At 49.9% G+C, this 20,439-nt stretch overlaps 2 protein-coding genes across 4 annotated transcripts in view; one reads left to right on the top strand and one right to left on the bottom strand.

The window, feature by feature from the left end:
• The window catches only part of LOC131095864 (uncharacterized), a 13,118-nt gene extending 9,114 nt beyond the window's left edge, over positions 1-4,004 (bottom strand). For both annotated transcript variants that reach the window (XM_058043991.1, XM_058043992.1), the window contains exon 1: positions 3,744-4,004. In XM_058043991.1, coding sequence (XP_057899974.1) covers positions 3,744-3,798 — 55 coding nt within the window. In that variant the 5' untranslated portion in view covers positions 3,799-4,004. The remainder of the gene's footprint in view (positions 1-3,743) is intronic.
• Positions 1,877-20,366, top strand: LOC131095862 (myogenesis-regulating glycosidase-like). Of its 2 annotated transcripts, none has more exons than XR_009115924.1 (2): positions 1,877-1,961; positions 17,804-20,366. XR_009115924.1 is itself a non-coding variant. In XM_058043988.1 (2 exons), exon 2 carries the CDS (start codon positions 12,194-12,196, stop codon positions 14,282-14,284), a length of 2,091 nt encoding a protein of 696 aa, XP_057899971.1. In that variant the 5' UTR covers positions 1,883-1,961; positions 12,061-12,193; the 3' UTR covers positions 14,285-14,598. The 2 variants fall into 2 exon arrangements, 1 of the variants encoding a protein (XP_057899971.1); XM_058043988.1 differs by lacking the exon at positions 17,804-20,366 and adding an exon at positions 12,061-14,598 and having other exon boundaries at positions 1,883-1,961.
• Positions 20,367-20,439: the final 73 nt, after the last annotated feature.

Genomic DNA, 20,439 nt, shown 5'->3' with positions numbered 1-20,439 from the left:
GTATTTTCATTACACTTTGAAGAGTCCTGCTGTTTGACCCAGCAGGAGATACATGTTTTGCTCTTTGTGGAGTGTCTGATGTTTTATGTTCCCTTCTAAATAATCACCATGTTTGTTACCTGCAGACATTGCAGTTCATGTGACTGCCAGCAGCCTTGGCTCGTGCCCCACAGCTAAACCTGGAGGATCTTTACTTTGAGACACACATCAGGCACCAGGAATCTTTACTCAGGAGACAAAATGACATCCCAAGTCCTGCTGCCCAGTGGTCCTACAAATAAGGCCGTGAGCTCCAACATTTTAAAGAATGTTGACCTGGGGGAACCAGAGCATCCAGTGTACTCCCTGAGGATGGGACTCAGCATCTCTGGAAAATGCCAGCCTAACCCACTGAGTCCAAGCAGATGCCTGCTTTGGGCTGCTCATACTTGAACACTTTGGCCTCTTCATATTTTTAGGAACAAAATAAACAATTTCTAGCAAGGCTTCTTGATGCCAGCTCATTTGTCCTATGATACTGACACTCTGTCTGGTTATAAGATAGAAAAGCAAGCAAATACAGGCCCCTGCTTTTCTGCAGCATGACCACCCTTGGGACATGCTGTTCCATGTAGGATTAGGGGCAAAATCCATGCAACGTTCCTAATTAAGGTAATGCCACTGAGAAAGCCTTGGTTACCAGTAATCCCAGTGTGACTGGGAAAGTTTCTGCTGTTTCTAAGCATGGCCTGTGATGTTTTGATCAAAGACATTTGCAAACAGTTTGGGGTGGCTTGGCCCATATTTTTTCCCAACCACTGCTCCTTTCTTAAGAATATCTTGATTTTGGTTTACCAACAGGGCTTCATATCTTTCCACATCACTGCAAGGTCCACACTTTTTTTCCACATCACTTTTTACCAAGTAGCTCAGCAAAGGTCTCCAAGGGAACAGAGCAGTCATAGGAAAATAAGGAAGGTTTTGAATGGAAAAAAAAATCTATAAATTATAGGAAGCAGAGGAGGTTGGTGAAGTCACCATGAAGCTGATATGAGTGGGGAAAACCCTGGGGTGGGGATATGATGAGTGCCTACAAAATCCAAAGAGGCCTGGAGGAGATGGAGGGGTCTGACTGGCCAAGGACTGATCCTGGATGGGACAAGGGGTGCCAAAGGAAGGCTTGCAGTGGGCAGGAAGGGACTCTGCACCCAGGCATTGTGTGCTGCTGCTGGGGACAACCTGCACAAGCCAAGGGAGAAGGTCTGGTGGCTACTGAAGAGTTAAATGCATCACAGCCAGGAAATCCCCCAAGTGAAAAATAGTTGGAGGCTGAAAAGTTAAAGTGGGAGCGGAAGAATTGGACAAGCTTGGCCTTTCTGCCTCCTTAGTGCAAAATGCTCAGGGCTGCCTTTTGAGGTCAGGGCATCAGGGGTCAGGGCCAGCACTACCATGGATTTGAGGGAGAGGAGAGTGGCTCCCAAGATATAGGATCAGGCCAAGATGCCAAACACATCCCCCACAGCCTCACACCCAGTGAATGGGGGTCCAGATCAGTGTTAAATGCAGCTTTATTTCAGCAGTTTTCTTTCTGTACATGTAGGCACAGATCCTGCTGGTGCCTGACTTCCCGCTGCCCATTGCGCCTCACAGGGTCACCATTAGGTCTGGATTTTTAACACAACTTTTTACAGAATCACAGAGTGAACCAGTGACCTAACCTAACACTTCCTCATCAACTAAATCACGGCATTGAGTGCCACATCCAGTCATTTTTTGAACACCTCCAGGGATGGTGACTCCACCACCTTCCTGGGCAGCCCATTCCATTGCCCAATCACTCTTTCGGTGAAGAATTTTTTTCTGACATCTAACTAATTTTTGCCTCCTCTCTGCTTGCAGGTACTTTCCAAAGGAGCAACTGTCAGGACTGGCTTAGGAAATTCCAGGATTTCAGTTTTCAGCAGGAAACCAACCCCTCAGAGGTCTGTTGAGAGCATGCATCACTGTCCTGCCAGCAGCCTTAAAACTCAGGAGGGGAAGGGAAAAGCTGCCACAGTGGGATTTCAGCCCCAAGCATGAACATGTTTGTGCTCTGTGCTTTGAGCTTCATTGGGCATTGCCAGGCATTGGGAAGATTAATTCCTTTCTGCAAAACAGTGGTGGTTTTATTGTTTTATTACTGGTCTGGCTGTAATGCAGTGGCTGATCATGTTTCCACCAAAAGCATTATGGTAGAAAGGAAATTAAATACCCTGTGATCCTCCATACTTTACTAGTAAAACAAAACCATGTGGATTGGGTTGTATGGCAGCAGTAAAAAATCACTTTATTCTAACATCAGACAAGATCCTACTTTAGAGGCTAAGGAAGAGCAACACCCTGAAGGCTGTTCTGCTCTCTGCATGCCATCATGGTATAATCTCCAGGTCCTAACCAAATCTCCTCTAACTTTTAAAAGATGCATGTGCATCATCACCCCCTACCACTACAGAGACATACCCTCAGCCTGGGGCTTAACCAAGTGAGAGATTCAGTTCACTTTAATTGGCAACTTTTGATGTACAGAAAACAGCAGTAGATGGAGCAGAAGTCAAACCTGTAGGAGCACAAACCTCTCCTCTTATCCAGATGCAGAGCAAATTGAGAAGGTAACTTCTCAAAGCATCCCAGGGAATGCTTGCTTGTGCAGCAAGGAACGGAAAGTGGCTGGTCAGAGGCACCAATGTGAGGTTTGTCTTCAAGGAATAAACATCCCAATAAACTATTTGGGCAGCCCAAATAGTTGTGGTCGTCTGGTCGATGGATTTTGAACAGCTCTGAGCATGTAACCTGTAAAACTGCAGGGCTGTTCTTGCTGCTTCAGGGACTGAAGGAGCCTTGAAGAACTTCAGTGATTTTTATAAATAAGTCACTTTCAACTTGACGTCTCAGTCACAGCAGCAAAATAAAAAGGCTTATTAACTCAGGGACTTTTTCCATTTTTAAAGAAAATTGATTCCTGCTGATGTCCATGATGGGATTGGTGAGACCATGGTAGCACCATTCCTGGGAAGCTGTTCCTGGGTAGCACTGCCCCAGATCTCTGGGATGATGCCAAGCAGGGACTTCTGCTTTTTGCATCTACCCATGCACATCAAACCAGGGCTGCTTGGATTTGAAATACTCCTGTACATGGGCAGGATACAGGATTGGAGCAACCCCAGAAAGCAGCTGAATATCAACATGAGCTGCTACCAATTTTGCTCCATGGAGATGAGCAGTGCAGACTCTGCAGCTCCCCAGCACATCCCGCTCCCAGCCGACCACCACAGGAGCAGGACAAATACTTCTGCACTTCCCACCACCCTCTGCCATGCTTCTAGCATGCTCTGAGCTCACTCACTTCTGCTGGGAAGGAGCAGCTGGGACCGGGAGGAACATTAGTGCTTAGGAGGTCACTTAGTGCCTGCCTCCCACCCTGAGCAGGTTTATTCATCCTCTACTCTCAGCAGCTTAAAAGCTCTTCATAAAAGCTGCCAGCATGATGCCACGGTGTCCCTGGCCCAGCCATCCCAGCACCTTGCCAGCCTGTCCCTCACTCTTCTGTACCCCTGTGTTCAATCCCATTTAAATGCTGCCCTGATTGTGCCTGTTGGCACTTGTTCTACAGCTGGTGGGTTCTTGAGCTTTGCAGCCCAAGCAACAGTTCAGCAGGAAGGCAGGTTAAAACCCGGGAGGCAGCTCTCTTCCCACTTCACAGCTACCCCAAAAGAGGAGAAACTTACCCTCAAGCCAAGGAAGGAGGCAAATGCAGCCCAGGCTCAGCCTGAAGAGTTCCATGGTCTGCCAGCACAGCGGGGGACAAGGAGCCCCCAAAGCCTCTCGCCCACGAGGAGTGCCAGGCAGCTCACTTTTACCCCTTTCTCTGTCATTCACAGCAGAAAAACCCTGCTGGGAAGAGAAAAACTCTTTTGTCTCAGCAGTGGAGGCTTGGCAGCTGGCTTATCAGCAGAGGATCGGCTCGGAGACACAGTCCTGCTCAGCAGTTGTCCCTTAGGAGAAATCATATGACGAGCCAGGCCGGGGGGGACGCTGGACCGGGATGCTCGTGGCCGCCGGGCTCGGCTGCCTAGCAGCAGGGATTGCTCCCAGCAGTGACACAGCATGCCAAGCAGGCTGGCCCTGCCTTTGCCAGGGCTGGGAGCACAGGGGGATGCAGGGCTGGCCTGGCAAAAAAAAAGCAAAGTTCAGCAGGAGTGCTTGGAGGGGCGTGGGATGTGTCTGCTGAAAGCCTGCACTTGGCCGTGCTGTCACAGGGTCAGTCTCTCTTTAGAGAGAATTATTCCTGCCAGGAGGATTTTAGGCAGAGTTATAGCTCGTTATAGCAGAGATAAAGTTATAGCAGAGATAAAGCCTCACAAACCAGCTGTGGCTGTCCTAGAGCCTAGGAGAGAGATGGAAGGGGGGGTTGAGCTCCTGGATGGGGGAGCAGGCTCCTGCTGTGTGTTTACCCTGATCATCATTCTGAGGGTGCTTGGGTTGAATTTGACTTTTCATGCATCACCTTGGGCTCTGCATGGAGAGGAAACCTCACATCCCTCCCAAAGGAGAAGCAGCAAAGGCTGGCAGGTGAACAGTGGCAGGGCAAGTGAGAGTTACAATTTTGCTAGCAAGGTGTTCCCATTCAGCCGCATCCTCTCAGCTCTTGTCTGTCTCATATGTTTGCTGAGGTCGTTCTCACCTTATAATAAACCATTAAGCCTTTTGCATAAAGACACTTAAAAAATGATGGGTTCACTTTCACTTTTGGGGTCCTGAATGGCGCCAATGTCACATCTCCCAGCTCTGCCCATGAGACCAGGAGTCAGCTGGAGAGCTGGGAGTTGCTTCCTTTAGTGGCCAAGCTGCCAAATAAAAACGGTGTAAAATAAAAACAGTGCAGTACTGGGGTCCATGCAAGGGCATAGTCTCAGGTCAGGGCCTTGCAACGATGCAGCTCCCTCTTTGTGCAGCTCTGGGAAGATGGCTCCCAGCTTTCCCACTATCAGGGGGATAACCTGGCTTCAAATGAGATGTGGATATAGTAAAGGATATTCATAAACCAAAGGGGAAGGCTGGGGTAAATTCTTGCCCTGGTGAGGTTGGTCTTTTCTGACTGTAGCCCTGTTGCATAAGAAAAATACCAGCTGATTTCTTTGTGATTACTATGGGGTTTCCCCCCATGGGAACAGGTCAAACTGTCGTAAATTGCAGGCATTTTTAATTTAAAAAAAATGCAGATGTTAAGTTCTCCGCTACTTGACTGGGACTGAAAATGCAAACACTTCACTGCATCTCCTTGGCACCAGACTGAGGAGAGCCCACACCAGGAACCAATGCCATATTTAAGCCCCAGAGAAAAGTGGTCAGTCTAGAAAAGTGGTCAGTCTAAATGCAACCTGTCAGCACAGACCAAAAAAGAATCAGTTGAACATTAGCAACTGAGATGTGATGAAACCCTAATGTTTTAGGGTTTCAGGACCCCACTTAGGCCTGATTTCTTATAGGTACAAGAAAGTACTTGCATATGAAATTACTCTGTAGCTTCAGAGTCCATTCTTCCCCACCACACTGGCTTTCTCAGGGAGTGGCCTAGCCTCATGCATACAGAGGCTTTCTTCAAATTGTTTTCACAGCTTTTCCTGGGATGTCCCTAGAACAGAGCAAGCTATTTTCCAGCTGTGGCCTCTCTCATCTGGAGCAGGAGAGTCCTGCAATTGCTGACCCTCGGTCACGTAATTTCCACATCAGTTAGTCCTTGCCAGCCCAAGTTCCATGGAGCAGCCTTGTTCTTGTCTCCATCGTCAGTCTGATGGGTGCATTGCTTTTTCTCATCAGGTTGCAGCTCATGGTGAATTTAATCAAGTAATGATCAAGTGAAACTTCATCTCCAGATTGTGGTGTGGTGCTGGCCACCACACCTTCACACACAGGGGTCACTGCCCACACACCAACTGCAGCCCTGTCTGGCGTGGGACAGGCACTGCTTTCCAGCTGGCAGAGCTAGTGGAGACAAATATTTTGCTAGCCCTAAACCTGTGGGATGCTCAGGGACAGCACAACGCGTTACACTTTCGCCCCAGCCTTGTAGCCTGAACAGTGCTTTGTGACACTGGAGACATCAGGAAGAGGCTTAAAATCTGAGATCAATTCTTTACCCTTAGTGTTATCCCAGAAAATAAATGGCAAAATTCAGGCTGTATCTGCAGAGTGAGGAGGACTGGGCTTCTGGGGAGTTTGTTCAGTATTTTAGAGGTGAAATCCTCCTCTCTTCAAAGGTAGCATACTTTGGGCTAGGTGAAAATGCTCATTGGCTTTCTTTTCAGCTCTCTGGCCTTTGGCAGGTTTTCCCTGCATTGGAACCTTTGATCATAGAGATCAAATGGCATCAGATGTTTAGGAAAATAACTGCAGTAAAGACCCTGCCCTGTATCTCCAAGAAGGAGTGAAGAAGGAAAAAGAAATTTTTACATGCCAAAGTACTCCCATGGCTGGGAAGTGGAGCTGGTCTGGGATAAAAAAACAGCAGAATGAGTCTGTGGGGAGCCCAGAGCAGATGCACTCAGCCTGTCTGAGAGCCTCATCTCCCACTGTGGGTGCATCAGTGCCACAAGAAGCCCCACAGGTGCAGGCAGGAGCTGTATTGCCCAGGACCCCTCACCCTGGCAGGCACTTAGCTTCACCCATGCAGGGTCTGAAGTATCCCTCAAGGGCCCACCTGGTCCTGCCCTCGTGGCAGCTCTGACTCATTGTCACAAGAAAATAGCAAGCAAGAGCAGTTCCCCTCCAAGAAAAGCCTTCAAGAATTAAGGTTCATTACCTCTTTGCTATTGCAGGCAGCTCCCAGGAGCTTTGTCTCTCAGAGGAGCTGCCAGCTGAGCTTGTGTCTAAGTGGGAGAAAGCCCAGCTGAGCCCCAGGTGAGTACCTGGCTCATTCCTTCACCTGGCATGAGCTCAGCCCACTGACTTCATTCAAAGCAGACTTAGATGACAGCACCCTTTTTTTCCCCCATTTTCCTGTGTTTCCACAGTCCCCCAGACTGCTCACATGGTTGCAGCTGTGGCACACAAGGACCTTTTCTGCCCTCACCTGTGCTTTGCTTATCCCTCTTTGTTTGGTTTGTTTGAGGGGAAGGCACCTCAAAATCCCCCTGGAGTTCCTCACGAGCACTGATTCTGGTAAATAGGGTCTGATGAGCTCCGTGCCACCTGGGAGATGCCACCCCACAGCCCGGGGCAGGCCTGGCAGTGGTCCCTGGGTTTCAGCCTGGGCCGCTGGCTCGGCAGATGGAGCTCCTTCCCAAGGATATGGGCAGAGCAGCTCCCAGACCGCAGAGGGATGCTGTGGCCACTGCTGGCAGCTGGGAGCAGTGCATGGACACTGTGTGCATCTTGAGGCGTCAGAGAGAGACCTGGAACAGGGAAAAAAAGTCGATTTTGCAAGACTTTTTTTCTGTCAGCTTCAGAGGAGGAGTTTGAGCAAGAAGACAGGAATGGATCTTCCAGGTCCTGTTCCCGTAGCAATTAGGAATGAAAGACCTGTGCAGCAAACTCTACCTTTTTTCCCCAGTACTGAGGGACTGGAATCCTCTGGATTAGGAAAAACCTCAGGTGATATTACTGCTCCAGACCTGAGCTGGCTTTGCAAGGCTCCAGGGGTTTATGACACTGTCAGGCTTGCACAGGGTAATCAGCTTTGCAGCAGCACTCTGTACAGGCAGAACCCAGCAATGTCTGTGCAGCCACCTTCACACTGAGGTGGGACAAAAACCCCCCAGGCATCAGGAACCATGGGGAGCAGGGCAGAATCCCCCAAATCAGGATGGTTTCCAGAAACAGGCCTGCTCAGAGTTGTCTGGTGGTGTGAGCTGGTGAAGGTCTCTCCATGTGCAGGGTACAGGCACAGGCCTCACAGCTGGTTGGGCTCTGTGGCTGGCATGGGGTTAATATGAACCAAACTGCTGCTCCAGCCCAAGGAGCTGGGTGAGATCCCCACGGGCCAAGGGCTGAAGCAGTGAGGGAGTCATCCCATCCATCCCTGGAGCTATTGGGCACTTCTAAAAGCCCAGACCTGGGGTGAGGGGTGCACTCAGCGTTAGGGCTGTATCCTCCCTGCTCCAGGACACAAATGAGTGTATTTCCAGGTGGAGCACGATCCTGCACCACTCTGAGGGACAGGCTCTGACTGTGTCCTTTCTCTCCCCCTGTTCGTGCTGCTGCAGGTGTTCTGTAAGCACTGTGTGCTGCTGCCAGAGATTTTGTTGTCCCTACCTGCTCCACACGGACTGCAGAGCAATGTCACTTCACCCTCTGCAGCCACCCCCAGCCATTCCACCTTGTGCTAAGCCTTGTCAGGCTTGCAGCTAATCTGTGGCAGCTCACACAATAACTTTGGCTCTCCCTCCCCAGCTGCAGAGGCAGCAGATAGCTCTTTTCTCACCCCATCTATATGCACAGAAAAAAATGGTGAGCAAACTTCCCCTGAGTCCCTTTATTGTCAATAAATCCCCCATACACCACCCGTATTTGTCAAGCTGCTGCAGGAAATGAGAGCTAATGGGAACTGCTTTCTACTTTGCATGACTTTTCTGCGAAAAAGGTCCATTTTAAACAGTCTAAAAGGGCTTGGTAAATGATTAATCAGTTCTTGCAGCATTTGACAGGGCGGTAGTTTGTTTATGGCTTATTATGTTTAGCTACCTATGGCTCTTTCTGTTAGGACATGTTGTATAATCTCCCTAAAAGCACCTGATAGTGACTAAGTGTTTGATAACCTGTAAAAGGAACGTCAATATAGAAAACTGCCATTCTGTTTAAAGGAAGAATTTTTTCCTGATGGGTTCTTTAAAGAGTGATGCTCTCCCTGAACCACCAGGAAGGTAAACATATACAGAATCACAGAATATTCTGAGTTGGATGTGACTCTCAGGGATCATCCTTTAGTCCAATTCTTAAGTGTGTGGCCCATACAGGGATCAAAATCATGATCTTGGTGCTCATACAGGGATCAAAATCATGATCTTGGTGCTCTTAGCTACCTCACCAACTGAGGTAGCCTCAGAGTCTTAGAATGCTGAAAATCTGAGGATTCAGGAATCACATAGCTGTGATTCCTGAATAGAGACCTGACAAACTTTGTGACACAGGTGCCAGGAGACTGGGGGAGGTTCTAGGGATAAATTTGGTCTGGGGGAAGGAGACTCTGAGGGTCAGTGCATAAGGGGTTTAGGTGTGCAGCTGCCCTTTGAGCTGGCTGATTTGTGTTTCGTCACTTGAAACCCTTGAAGCTCCCGTTCAGCTATAAGAGGGTCTGAAGTCCTGGCTCATTTTCGGCTTATCACAGCTATGTCAATGTTTAATCTGTGCATGCTAGGTGCTGCTAAGATCCTTGGGGTGAGGAATCTTGGCTTCTTTCTGGGCGACAGACAGGCCCAGATCCATACCTGATTAGCACCTGATAAAGCAGCCCAAATATAACACAGCAGTGCTGGTGTCCCGGGGATATCTGGCTTCCAGGGCACTGTGGGAGAATTCAGCAGAGCCTGCCTTGGGAGCACTTGCACTCCGGGGGGCTTAACAAAGCACTCACCAGAGCACAGAGGCTCTGCAAGGACCAGCTAAATATTCCCAGGCAAGGGTCTCTGATGCCATAACCCCATGGATGGAGCAAGGATAGGGCTGGATCTGGGCTCTGGATCACATCTGTGCACCCCTTAGCAAAAGTGCTTCTCATCAGCCCTGGGCATCACTCAGGCTAGGCCAGCAGATGTTTAATGCTTTCTGGAGACATAAGCTTTAAAGGATGGGAGTGCAGCTTCAGAAGCTCTTCTACCCTGGTGGAATCTATGCTAGGAATCCCAATTTCAGGATTGCCTTCAGGAGCACCAGTGCCTGCTGTCCCCACTGACAACTCACATTTCACCTCTTCTCTGTGAGGGGAAGGGCTGGGGTATATATATAGCATCCCACAACATCATAGGAGTGAGGAAAACCCAAAAAAACCCTGGAGACAGGATGGCTTGGCTCAGGAGTTCCAGCTTGCTTGTATTTGATTTTTCTGCCCCGATCTTCTGCTCCTGGGGAAATCAAGGGATTTAAATCAACTCACTGGGAGTCAAATTACTGCATAAAAAGCTTGCAAACTTCCCTCACATCCTTTATTCTTGGACAGATTTTTGAGTCATGATGTCCACGTGTTTTGAGGTTTTTAATGTGTTGCTTAATATAAAAAAAAAAGAAAAAAGAAAGAGAAAAAAGAAAAAAAGACAGAAGAAAAAAGACAGAAGAAAAAAGAAAGAAGAAAAAAGCAATTTCCATTTCTTATTTTTTCACCCTGGAAAATGGTGCAACTTGTCATAAAGGGAAGTCCTGTCCTCAGGCTGCTGGGCCAGTGAAAGGAGGAAGGAAGAAGAGGAAGAAAGCTCCTCCATCAGCAACTGAGGACTGACCCAGCACACAATAACACCTTCAAAGTGAAAATGTTGTTTTGCAAAAACACGAGGGTTTCGCTGGAAACCGCCCTGGCCGGAGCTGCAGAGCCGTGTCAGGAGCCAGGCCAGCGCTGGGAGGCTGCCAGCCCTGAGCACTTTGGGGCTGGCAGAGTGCCCTGAGCATGTGTAATCCAACCTGCTCCCCAAAACCACCCTGTCCTGGATCACCATCTCTTTGGGGCAGCAATAACCTTCCTTTTCTTACCCTCCTGACCCGGCCAGGGCTTGCCTGAGAACACTTTTATCCACTCCAGCTCTTTTTCTCAGCTAAGTCTCTCTCATCCTGAGAACGCTTTTCAAAAACTAACCAGGCAGTTAATTTGGGTGGTTTGGGATCTGCTGTGATCGATTCAAAGTGTGTTGACCTCTGGCATTTTTAATGGCTCCCTGGGTGGCTTATCATCTCTGTATATTTAGACACCGATGTCATAGTGACACGGGTAAATACACCCAGGCATTTATTGCTGGGCACAGATCAGATGAGCAAGCTGGCTCCTTTTCCCTCTCTCCATATAGGCTGCTCCTGCAAGTTTTCATCCTGTCAGATCACACAGATCCCAGGAAGGGGCCAGGGGAGCCACAAACCTGGTTGCACAGAATGCACTGCCTCAAGCCTGCAGCCTCAGTTTCTCCCGCCTCTGTTTTTGTTGGCAATAGGTACTCGACTTTGCTGCATTAGCTGGCTTGGTGATGCTTGATGCAGCTGGAACACGTCACCTTCTGTGCATTTCTCAGCAAAACAAAGGTTTTGATGTAGTCCTGGTCTTGCAACAACTTCAATTTAGTACACCTATCCTCATACAGTGTACCAAAACATCTTCCAGTTCCACTGCAGTACAGCATCTTGCCTGGCATAAGCCCAGCAGCTACCAAGTTGTAATAAATTAGGAGAACTGAATGATAATAAAAAACAGAGACAGAGATGTAGTGGAAGATTCCCTTTTTCCCCTGCAAGGGCCAGAGGGGCTTTCCTGGGGTGAGGACTTTGGAATAGGTAGCAGGGCAGGCAGTTGAAGGGAAAGAAAAACACATCCCCACACCCCCACATCCCCATGCAGTTCAGGGAAGGAGCAAAGTGCAGGGAGATAAAACATCTTTTGCCAGCTGCATCCCTGGGAGTCTGGTGGGGAGCAGCAGGTGGGGGATGGAAAATTCAGCGCAGCATTTCTCTGCCTGTGTTTGATGCAGGGAGGTTGTGGGCAGGAGAGAAAATCCAGCAGGGCTCATAATTAATGTAAACACATATCAGCCTGTGATGTCCAGCTTGTATGCTCAGGCACCAGCCCCTTGCCCTGGCCCCTCCAGGCTCTAGTCTGACTTTCATCCCTTCATCCTTGCTCTGTGGGACAGAGCGAGGTTGCAGCCAAGAGAGGGTCATAGGAATCCTGGCACAGACATGCTCCAAAAAACCTCAACACAGCTGCCAGTGAGCAGGCTGCCACTGCAGAGCAAAGTGAGCCAGAGACGGAGGGCAGGGAGGCTGCAGACAGAGCAGAGGAGCTGTGGCCCTCAGCAAGATTTAATTGGGCTTTTTGGTGTTTATGACTCTCTGTTTTATGAAAAACCATTGCAGGTGTGAGCAGCCAAGCTTTGGAAAGGACATTGAGAATAGCTTCATGCAACATCTTGGATTTTTTCTTCACCAGCTGGAGTAAAAGGATTCGGCAAAAAAGTTGCTAACCAAGTGTTGAGGCTGCAAAGGGACAATGGACACTCGGATTACCCACCGCTTGGGAAAGCAGGGAAACTTTCCAAAGGAGGGTGCCAAAGAATTGCACTTGACTGACAATGTAACACCAGTGAAGCCTTCCAAGGAGCTGAGGCCCATGCTGGGCACCATCCTGCTGGGCCTCATGCTGTTCATCGCTGCGGTGGTGGCCTGGTGCTACTACACGGTGTCCCTGCGGAAGGCGGAGCGGCTCAAGACGGAGCTGATGGACCTGCGGGCGGACGGCTTCGTCATCCGCAACCAGCACGGTGAGGTGGTGTTCCGGCTGGCCTTCCGCTCGGGCAGCCTGGACCTGGAGTCGTGCTCCAAGGAGGGCGAGATCCTGAGCTGCTCGCGCTCCAGCCGGGGCCCGCTCAACTTCTTCATCCAGACGGTGAAGCCCAAGGACACGGTGATGTGCTACCGCGTGCGCTGGGAGGAGCTGGCGGCCGGCCCGGCCGTGGAGCACACCATGTTCTGGGAGGACGCCCACTGGTACGGGGGCTCGGAGATGAGCATCCAGCACTGGCCCATCCGCCTGGCCGGCTACCAGGAGCCCGTGCCCTACGTCACCAGCGACGTCTACTCCTTCCGCGACAGCTTTGGCGGCATCCTGGAGCGCTACTGGCTCTCCTCCAAGGCGGCGGCCATCAAGATCAACGACTCCGTGCCCTTCCACCTGGGCTTCAACGCCACCGAGCGCGCCCTCTTCTTCCAGGCCCGCTACAAGGACTCGCCCTACAAGCCCCCGCCGGGCCAGCAGCCCTTCCCCGAGCTCAGCTACCGCGTCTGCGTGGGCTCCGACATCACCTCCATCCACAAGTACATGGTGCGCAGGTACTTCAACAAGCCCTCCAAGATCCCTGCTGAGAACGCCTTCCGCTACCCCATATGGTCCACATGGGCCCTCTACAAAAAAGACATAAACCAGGATAAAGTTCTAAATTTTGCAAGAGACGTAAAGAAATACCATTTTAACTGCAGTCACATAGAGATTGATGACATGTACACCCAGGCCTATGGAGACTTTGACTTTGACCCTGTCAAGTTCCCCAACGTAACAGAGATGTTTGCAAAGCTGAGGGAAGATGGCTTTAAGGTCACTCTGTGGATTCATCCATTTACACACGTAGATTCACCCAATTATGAAGTGGGGATTGAGCGTCAGCTGTTCATCAAGGAGCCCTCGGGGCGGCTGCCGGCCATGGTGGAGTGGTGGAACGGCATCGGGGCCATCCTGGACTTCACCAACCCAGCAGCGCGTGACTGGTTCCAGAGCCACCTGCGCCAGCTGCGGCACAAGTACGGCATCTCGTCCTTCAAGTTTGACGCGGGTGAGACCAGCTACCTGCCCAAGCAGTTCAGCACCTTCCGCCCGCTGTCGGACCCCAGCATCTGGTCCCGGCGCTACACGGAGATGGCCATCCCCTTCTACGAGCTGGCCGAGGTGCGTGTGGGCTACCAGTCACAGAACATCTCCTGCTTCTTCCGCATCATTGACCGTGACTCTGTCTGGGGCTACGAGCTGGGCCTCAAGTCCCTCATTCCCACTGTCCTCACCATCAGCATGCTGGGCTACCCCTTTGTACTGCCAGATATGATTGGAGGAAACTTCCTCCCCAACAAGACGGAGGGGGCGGCGGAGATCCCCAACCGGGAGCTGTATGTGCGCTGGCTGGAGCTGTCGGCCTTCATGCCCTCCATGCAGTTCTCCATCCCGCCGTGGCTCTACGACAAGGAGGTGGTGGAGATCGCCCAGAAGTTCACGCAGCTCCACGAGTCCCTGGTGGCCCCGCTGCTGCTGGAGCTGGCGGGGGAGGTCACTGACACAGGCGACCCCATCATCCGCCCCATCTGGTGGATCTCGCCCCGCGACGAGGCCACTCACCGCATCGACTCCCAGTTCCTCATCGGGGACACCCTGATGGTGGCTCCTGTGCTGGAGATGGGCAAGCAGGAGCGCGATGTCTACCTGCCAGCGGGCAAGTGGCGCAGCTACAAGGGGGAGCTCTTTGAGAAGACCCCAGTGCTGCTCACCGACTATCCTGTTGACCTGGACGAAGTTGCCTATTTCCTCTCGGTTTCCTAACAGGCTTCTCTTCAGCTGTGAAATTGATGATTAGTTTACTAGTGGCTTTAATAACATGGGAATTTTCCTAATTTCTAATGCAGCAATATTTCAGAGTGCAATTTGAAGGAAACACTGAGACCTCTGTTCTGTGTGGCAATTCTACAATAATTTATTAAAATGTATTGGATGGGTGTCTTTGTTACTGCATTGTGACAAGTGTAATGGACAGAAACACAGTCTCTGCTCATAATCTTTTCCCACCAAGAACTGCCGTGCACGCTTCCTCTGTCTAAAGGCAATTACATGGTCTCCTTTGTTACCCAGTTTCACAGATGATCCCCTGGGACATTGAAAATTTCATGTGCTTAGTGAAAGAGGCAGCTGCAGCAAAGTACTTTTTTTTTTTACAGAAAGCACTCTGAGGTTGTCCTCAGAGGGATGTGAAAGGGAAAGCAATGTTCAGTCTGGCAGTTGAGCTCAGGGTTAACAGGACACCACTGAATCCTTACCACAGGCTTTCTCCCAGGTAGTTTCCAATGTGGCATCTTCCCCAAGTCTGAGAAAGTGTTTCTACATTTGCGGCCACAAAGCTCCAAATAGTTCCCCATATTCGTCTTGGGGGAACCAGAGGGCCCCAGGGCGGCCCAGCAAAATTCCTCTGGATGTTGTTCCTGCACTTAAAAAAATTTTTTCTGCAAAGCTCATGCCCACAGTGCTGAGAGAGGAGAGAGCCAGACTCCATCACCCTCATATAGTACCTCTGCCCCTGTGATCCATGTGCTCAGCATGCACACAGCTCTGCCACCCACCTGCACCCCAGGCTGATGGGGAGAAAAACAGACAACACCGAGACTTCCTTCAAACCCTGGGGGTGATATGGGATGTCTGGTCCCATGGCTGCAAAAATGTCCCCCCCATCCCCTTCCAATCTGTCCCTCAGTGCTTTCCCTGCTGCCCAGCTGAGCCACAGGAAGCCACAGGGGACAGGTGCTGGAGGCATCCTGTGAGCAGGTGGCACCACAGCCACCTCTCCCCGCCCCTGACACATAGTGGATGTGTGCTGTTGGAGGGACATCTTGTTTGCCTTGCTAAGCTTCAGTCCTGGTTGATTTTTTACACTCCCAGTGCTGTGCACGTGCTCTTTGCTGGAGGTGCTGGTGACATGAGACTCTCCTACAGAACCTGGCTCACCACAGGCTGCCTGTTTTTTGGCAGGGGAAGTTTACTGCCCTCTTTGATGACTGCTGAGCTGAAAAACACCCAGCCCTACAGGCAAAACAAAAAACCCAAACAAATAAAAATCTGTTTTTCTCTACTTGGCCTCTGGGGTTTTGTGTCAGCACAAACCATCTTCATGGCTCTCCTGGCACAAGGGACCTTCAGGCTGGCAGCTCCTGCCTGGATTGAGGAGGCTGTGCTTTTTTCTGAGGCTACCAGCCTGGCCATGTGCCCGAAGGAGCTCTGCTGCTGTCAGTTTGTCTTTTCACCACAGTAACCCCCAGCCTCGGGCTCTGCCTGCCTGTTGGCTTTTTCTTACTTTTAATCAAAGCTGTGATTTCAGGCAGGCGTGGACACGCTCACAGCTCAGGTCTCCTGGGCCAGCAGCCACTGCTCTGCTATCACCCACAGGCACCTCCTTGAAATCCAGTTTGCAACAAATTGGGCTCCTGCTGTAGCTCCTCTGGGGTTTGGATTTTGCCACTAACACTCCTGCCTGTGCAATGCACAGCTGTGGATGTGTCTTCAAGCATGGCCATGTAGCTGAGACCCAGCACAGAGCTGACCCCACTCACTGCCCCCATGCCCATGGTGAGCCTCAGACACGCAGTCTACGTGCAGCACCAGGTTTTGTGAGGATGTAAATCAAACTCAAACCCAAAGCTCCAATTCTAGGAGGACCTCTGTATCACTGAGGGTCTCCTGCAAGGCTGTGAGGGCTCTAAGTTATCAGCTCGCCTGAAGGTTTTCAGCAGTGCCAGCTTCATCCCCCATGTGGTCATCAGCCAAGTGTATGGATGGCACTTACGCCCAAGGAAGAAGTCAAAGGAAAAGCATTGGGAAAATGTCTTTTATTGCAAAAGGAGGGAAGTGAAGTCCCTCTCAACCCTCAAGCCATGCTGTATGGGTTGGCCACTGCTAGTGATGCCCAATGGCATAAGGCAGCTATGGTTTATGTGGTAACAATGGAAAGGGAATGAAAAACATTATTTGGGGCAAAGAGGGTGATGTGGGGCAAGGCAGGCTCCTAAATGAGTCTCACATGCTCCATTCCTGGCCTTCCCATAGCCACAAATATCTACTCCATCCACGCTGTCAATGCCATCTGGAAAAGGGAACCATGGGGACAGTGAGGACAGTCAGAAGGACCTTCTGGAGAGCCCAAGGGAAGCTGAGAACAGGCTCCTCTTGCTCATCCCCTACATTCTTGAAGTGTGTGTCCTTTGAGAGCATCATGGACTAGCAAGTCCCCAGACTCAGTGTTGATAAACCTTTTTGGGGGTGAATGTCAGTGGAAATAGGGCCACGACTCTACAGGTGTGTGTGGTCCCCACTCCTTGGGGCTGACACAACACTGGGGTCCACCTGGACACGGCCTTTTCCTGGCCAGCCCTGAGGCACAGCTAGTCTCTGCTGTCAGGACCTAAGGCAGGACAATCCTGAACGCATTGGGATTCTCTGCCACCACGGCAAACAAGAGTGAAGTTACTGCCAGTTTTTCCTTTTAAAATATACCAAAAAACTGCAGGCTGCAAGCTTTAAGTAAAACAACAATCTTCACCCTGATTTAGTGAAGACCAGGGTAAGAAAAGCCCCAATCCCCCTGAACCACCAGCCCCACCAACTTGGTACAAATGGACATAGTTAAACTTCTTTTTGTTTTCCAAAATTTTATCTCAATCAAGGTGATACATGTTACAGTTCATACCAATTAGCAATTAGAAAAGTGGTTAAAAACAGACCCACCAGCATTACAGTCTGACAGAGGACAGCATGTACAAACACAAGCATCCAGAAAACCTGATTCACAACAGTGCAAGCTTCAAAATTCAATCACATAAGCATCATGTGTGAAAAGGCTGAATCCAAGTCCCACACCTTGTTTGGGGCTTTTTCTTGGCTTCTTGAGACAAGCTAAGCCTGAGACCCATGGCATAAATCAGAGAAATATCCCTAGCAGCAGTTCTCAAGGTATCCATGCAGAGCTTCTGGTCTGCAAGGTCTGAGAGATCCTCAAGTCCTGCAGTGCTACAGCATAGTGTTAGAAATAGTGGTTTTGGTAAAAAGTTGGATGGAAAGGCCATCTAGAAGCCTGTGAGACAGCTTAAGGCAGCACTGCTGAGGCTGTCTCCAACATCAGCTCATAGTCCTCTCAGCAGCTTTACCTTTCTCCTTGCTGGACCACTGAACAGCCAAGTCCACTTGTGCCGTAATTACAGCATTTAGAAAAATAAGGATATTCTATAATCTTACCCATTCATTGATATAATTAAATAAAAGAAAATGATAACTTTGTTAATAAAATCATTTCTTTTTCAGGGGAGGGGAAAGAAGACAGTGTGTCTAATGGAGAATTTCCTCCATGACCTTCCTGACAGTGCCTGAAACCACTGCAAGGAGATTGAAGGCACTCATCGGGCTGCACCCATCATTTTAATAGTAGGAGGATACTAACAGGGATGCTGTGTTTCTCTTCACACAGCCTCATTCCTCATGAGTGATGCACACAGTGAGTGGCACAGAACCAGGGGAAGAGAAGACAGTATCTCATGGTCATGCCAGGATCCTTCCCATGAAGTCCTGTGCCAAGAATCCCAATTCTGCACTGGCAGCTGAGCTGTGTAACATCTCCTCCACCTAACTGACACCTTAAGTTTTAGCTTTCATATTTTCCAGATTCTGTACTGCATTAGTGTATAACTCTGAACGTCATATAAAGTGTTAGCAAGTTCTCATCACAGTTTGGTCAGACAAAACAATCCTTTTCCAGCCTGAGAACCAAGGACACCATTGCAGATTCAGGCCCACAAAGTATAAACAGAGAACTGAGGAGAGCAAACTGGGAGGATGGGACTTCACAACCTAAAGCTGTAATGGGACAATTAACTCCAATATGGAAATGGATCAAAACTTATAAAAGTGTAAAAACTCGTGACCTGTCGTTCATCTTGGCTGGAGCCACGGCCAGGCCCTTTGTGTATCCAAAGTGTATCCTTTGAAGGCCTTTCTAATAAATAGCTATTCCTTTAATACTGTCTAGCCTCTGTTCTAGGTAGCCTCTTAAGGCATCATAATGACTCCCATGCCAAGGCATGACAAGTATTTATTTAATGAGCAAAGGTTGAAAGGGAAGAGCTGGAGCCCCTCAAAGCTTGGTCTTCATGCATTTCTAGGGCTGCAGAAGCTCCCTCCACATTTGGCCCTTCTTAAAGGCTTTGGCCAGACTCATCTCCTCACCTTCAACATCACCCTGCAAGCAAGGGCCAAGTCCTGCCAGCGCCCTGATGAGTGACACTGAGGCTCCACGATTAATTCCTTGCCAGAGGGTGTCTGTAACTTGTAACATCACCATTATCTGCACCTGTGGCAGAGAGGAAACATGAGTCCTTCAGAATTAAAAGCCTGAGAAACAAACAGGCTTCAGGAAACGCTTGTGCTCCAGCTGGCCAGGGACCTGTAAGGCTCCCCTACATCTCACTTTGGGATTAAATTATACAGAGCAGATTCAGGTCTTACGGGAGTCCATGAAACCAGACTTCCTCACTTCCTAACTACAAAAGCACTTCAGATTTTGCCCCTAACACCAAAATTTCTCCTCCTGCACCCCATCACAACCCTCAAGCTTAATGCATCTCCTTTTCTGCCTCCTGGAAAGCTCTGTGGCTGGAGATGGGCTTTGAGAAAGATCCTCATGACACCCAACCCTACCCATGCACCATCTCCCTGCATGGCTGACTCGTGCCAGATCCATGCCCAGCCCAGACACAATTCCAGCAGAAGCCCCACAGATGCTGAGCTGTCCCTGGCTGGCGGTAGCCTGGGCAAGGCGCCCAACCCTTCCCAGCTGTCACAATTCAATTCTACCAAAGCTCATTAAAAATTCAGGGGTTGACACATGTTCCAGCTGGGACAGAGCTGGGAATTCTTGCTGTCAGGAAGACTTCAATCCTGTTGGCCCTGCCTCAGGTCTCTGTAAATGCATTTTCCCATATAAAACCAAATGGGAAATCTGCCAAAGAGGCAGCTGCTGGGGACTTGGGGTGCATGATCACTCCACATGCCCTCCGGGAGCCTCTGACAGCAATCCCACCCCCAGCAACACAACATTGCCAGAGAAAGCTCCCCAGGACTCTCCCAGGGAGAGAGCAGGGCTGACTCAGGAAAACCCTCAACAAAATCATCACCTCTAACGGTGACCTGAGATGGGTATTAGCTTAACTTCGCGTTAGATGAGAACATTTCCGCGGGTGCAGTGAGAACAGGCGCTGGCACAGAGCCATCAGTCAGCAGAGATGGTGGTTTCCACCCATAGGCTCTCGGCAAACGGCGCTGCCAGCCCAGGGCACGTGCCGCTCGCGGGAACCCGCTGTGCCCACGCAGTGTCTGGGGACAGCTTTGCTCCAGGCAGCCCTTCTGCCAGCAACAAACCTCATCTGTCCCTAAAAACCAAAAAGGATGGAATCAGCAGGATAATCATGTAACCAAGTGGGGCCATAAGTGCTTTAAAAAATGGGACATGCTGGTAGAGGCGGTGCTGCTCCAGGAAAGGCAATGTTGATGCCCTAGGCAAAACACACGGGCAAGAGCCTTGTAGAGGAAGTCAAATGGGTGAGCGGGTGGGATGCAGCTGTCCCAGCGGGAAATAAGCGACCCATTCAGTTAAAACACATGGACATCACTTGAGTGACCTGGCCTGCCTGGTACCCTGGAAAGCAGGAGCATGGGGCAACTGTTAGTCCAGTGCCATGCCAGGCAAAAAGGGGGAAAAATTGGTGTGTATATATATATTTATATATATGTAACTCTATTTTGCTTTATGCTCTTAAAAATATCCATTTGAATATATTTGCCATATTAAAAAACTTACAGCAGGCTGTGCTGTAGCAATCCTCCCACAGCACACACCCCCATACCCAGTGCCTTGTGCTCCCACAAGACTAGGAATGCTCCCCACT

The sequence above is a fragment of the Melospiza georgiana genome, chromosome Z (genome assembly GCF_028018845.1).
Source record: "Melospiza georgiana isolate bMelGeo1 chromosome Z, bMelGeo1.pri, whole genome shotgun sequence".
In the NCBI taxonomy this organism is placed as follows: Eukaryota; Metazoa; Chordata; class Aves; order Passeriformes; family Passerellidae; genus Melospiza; species Melospiza georgiana.
The sequence above is the reverse complement of the archived record's forward strand: the minus strand, read 5'-3'. Positions and strand labels throughout refer to the sequence as shown.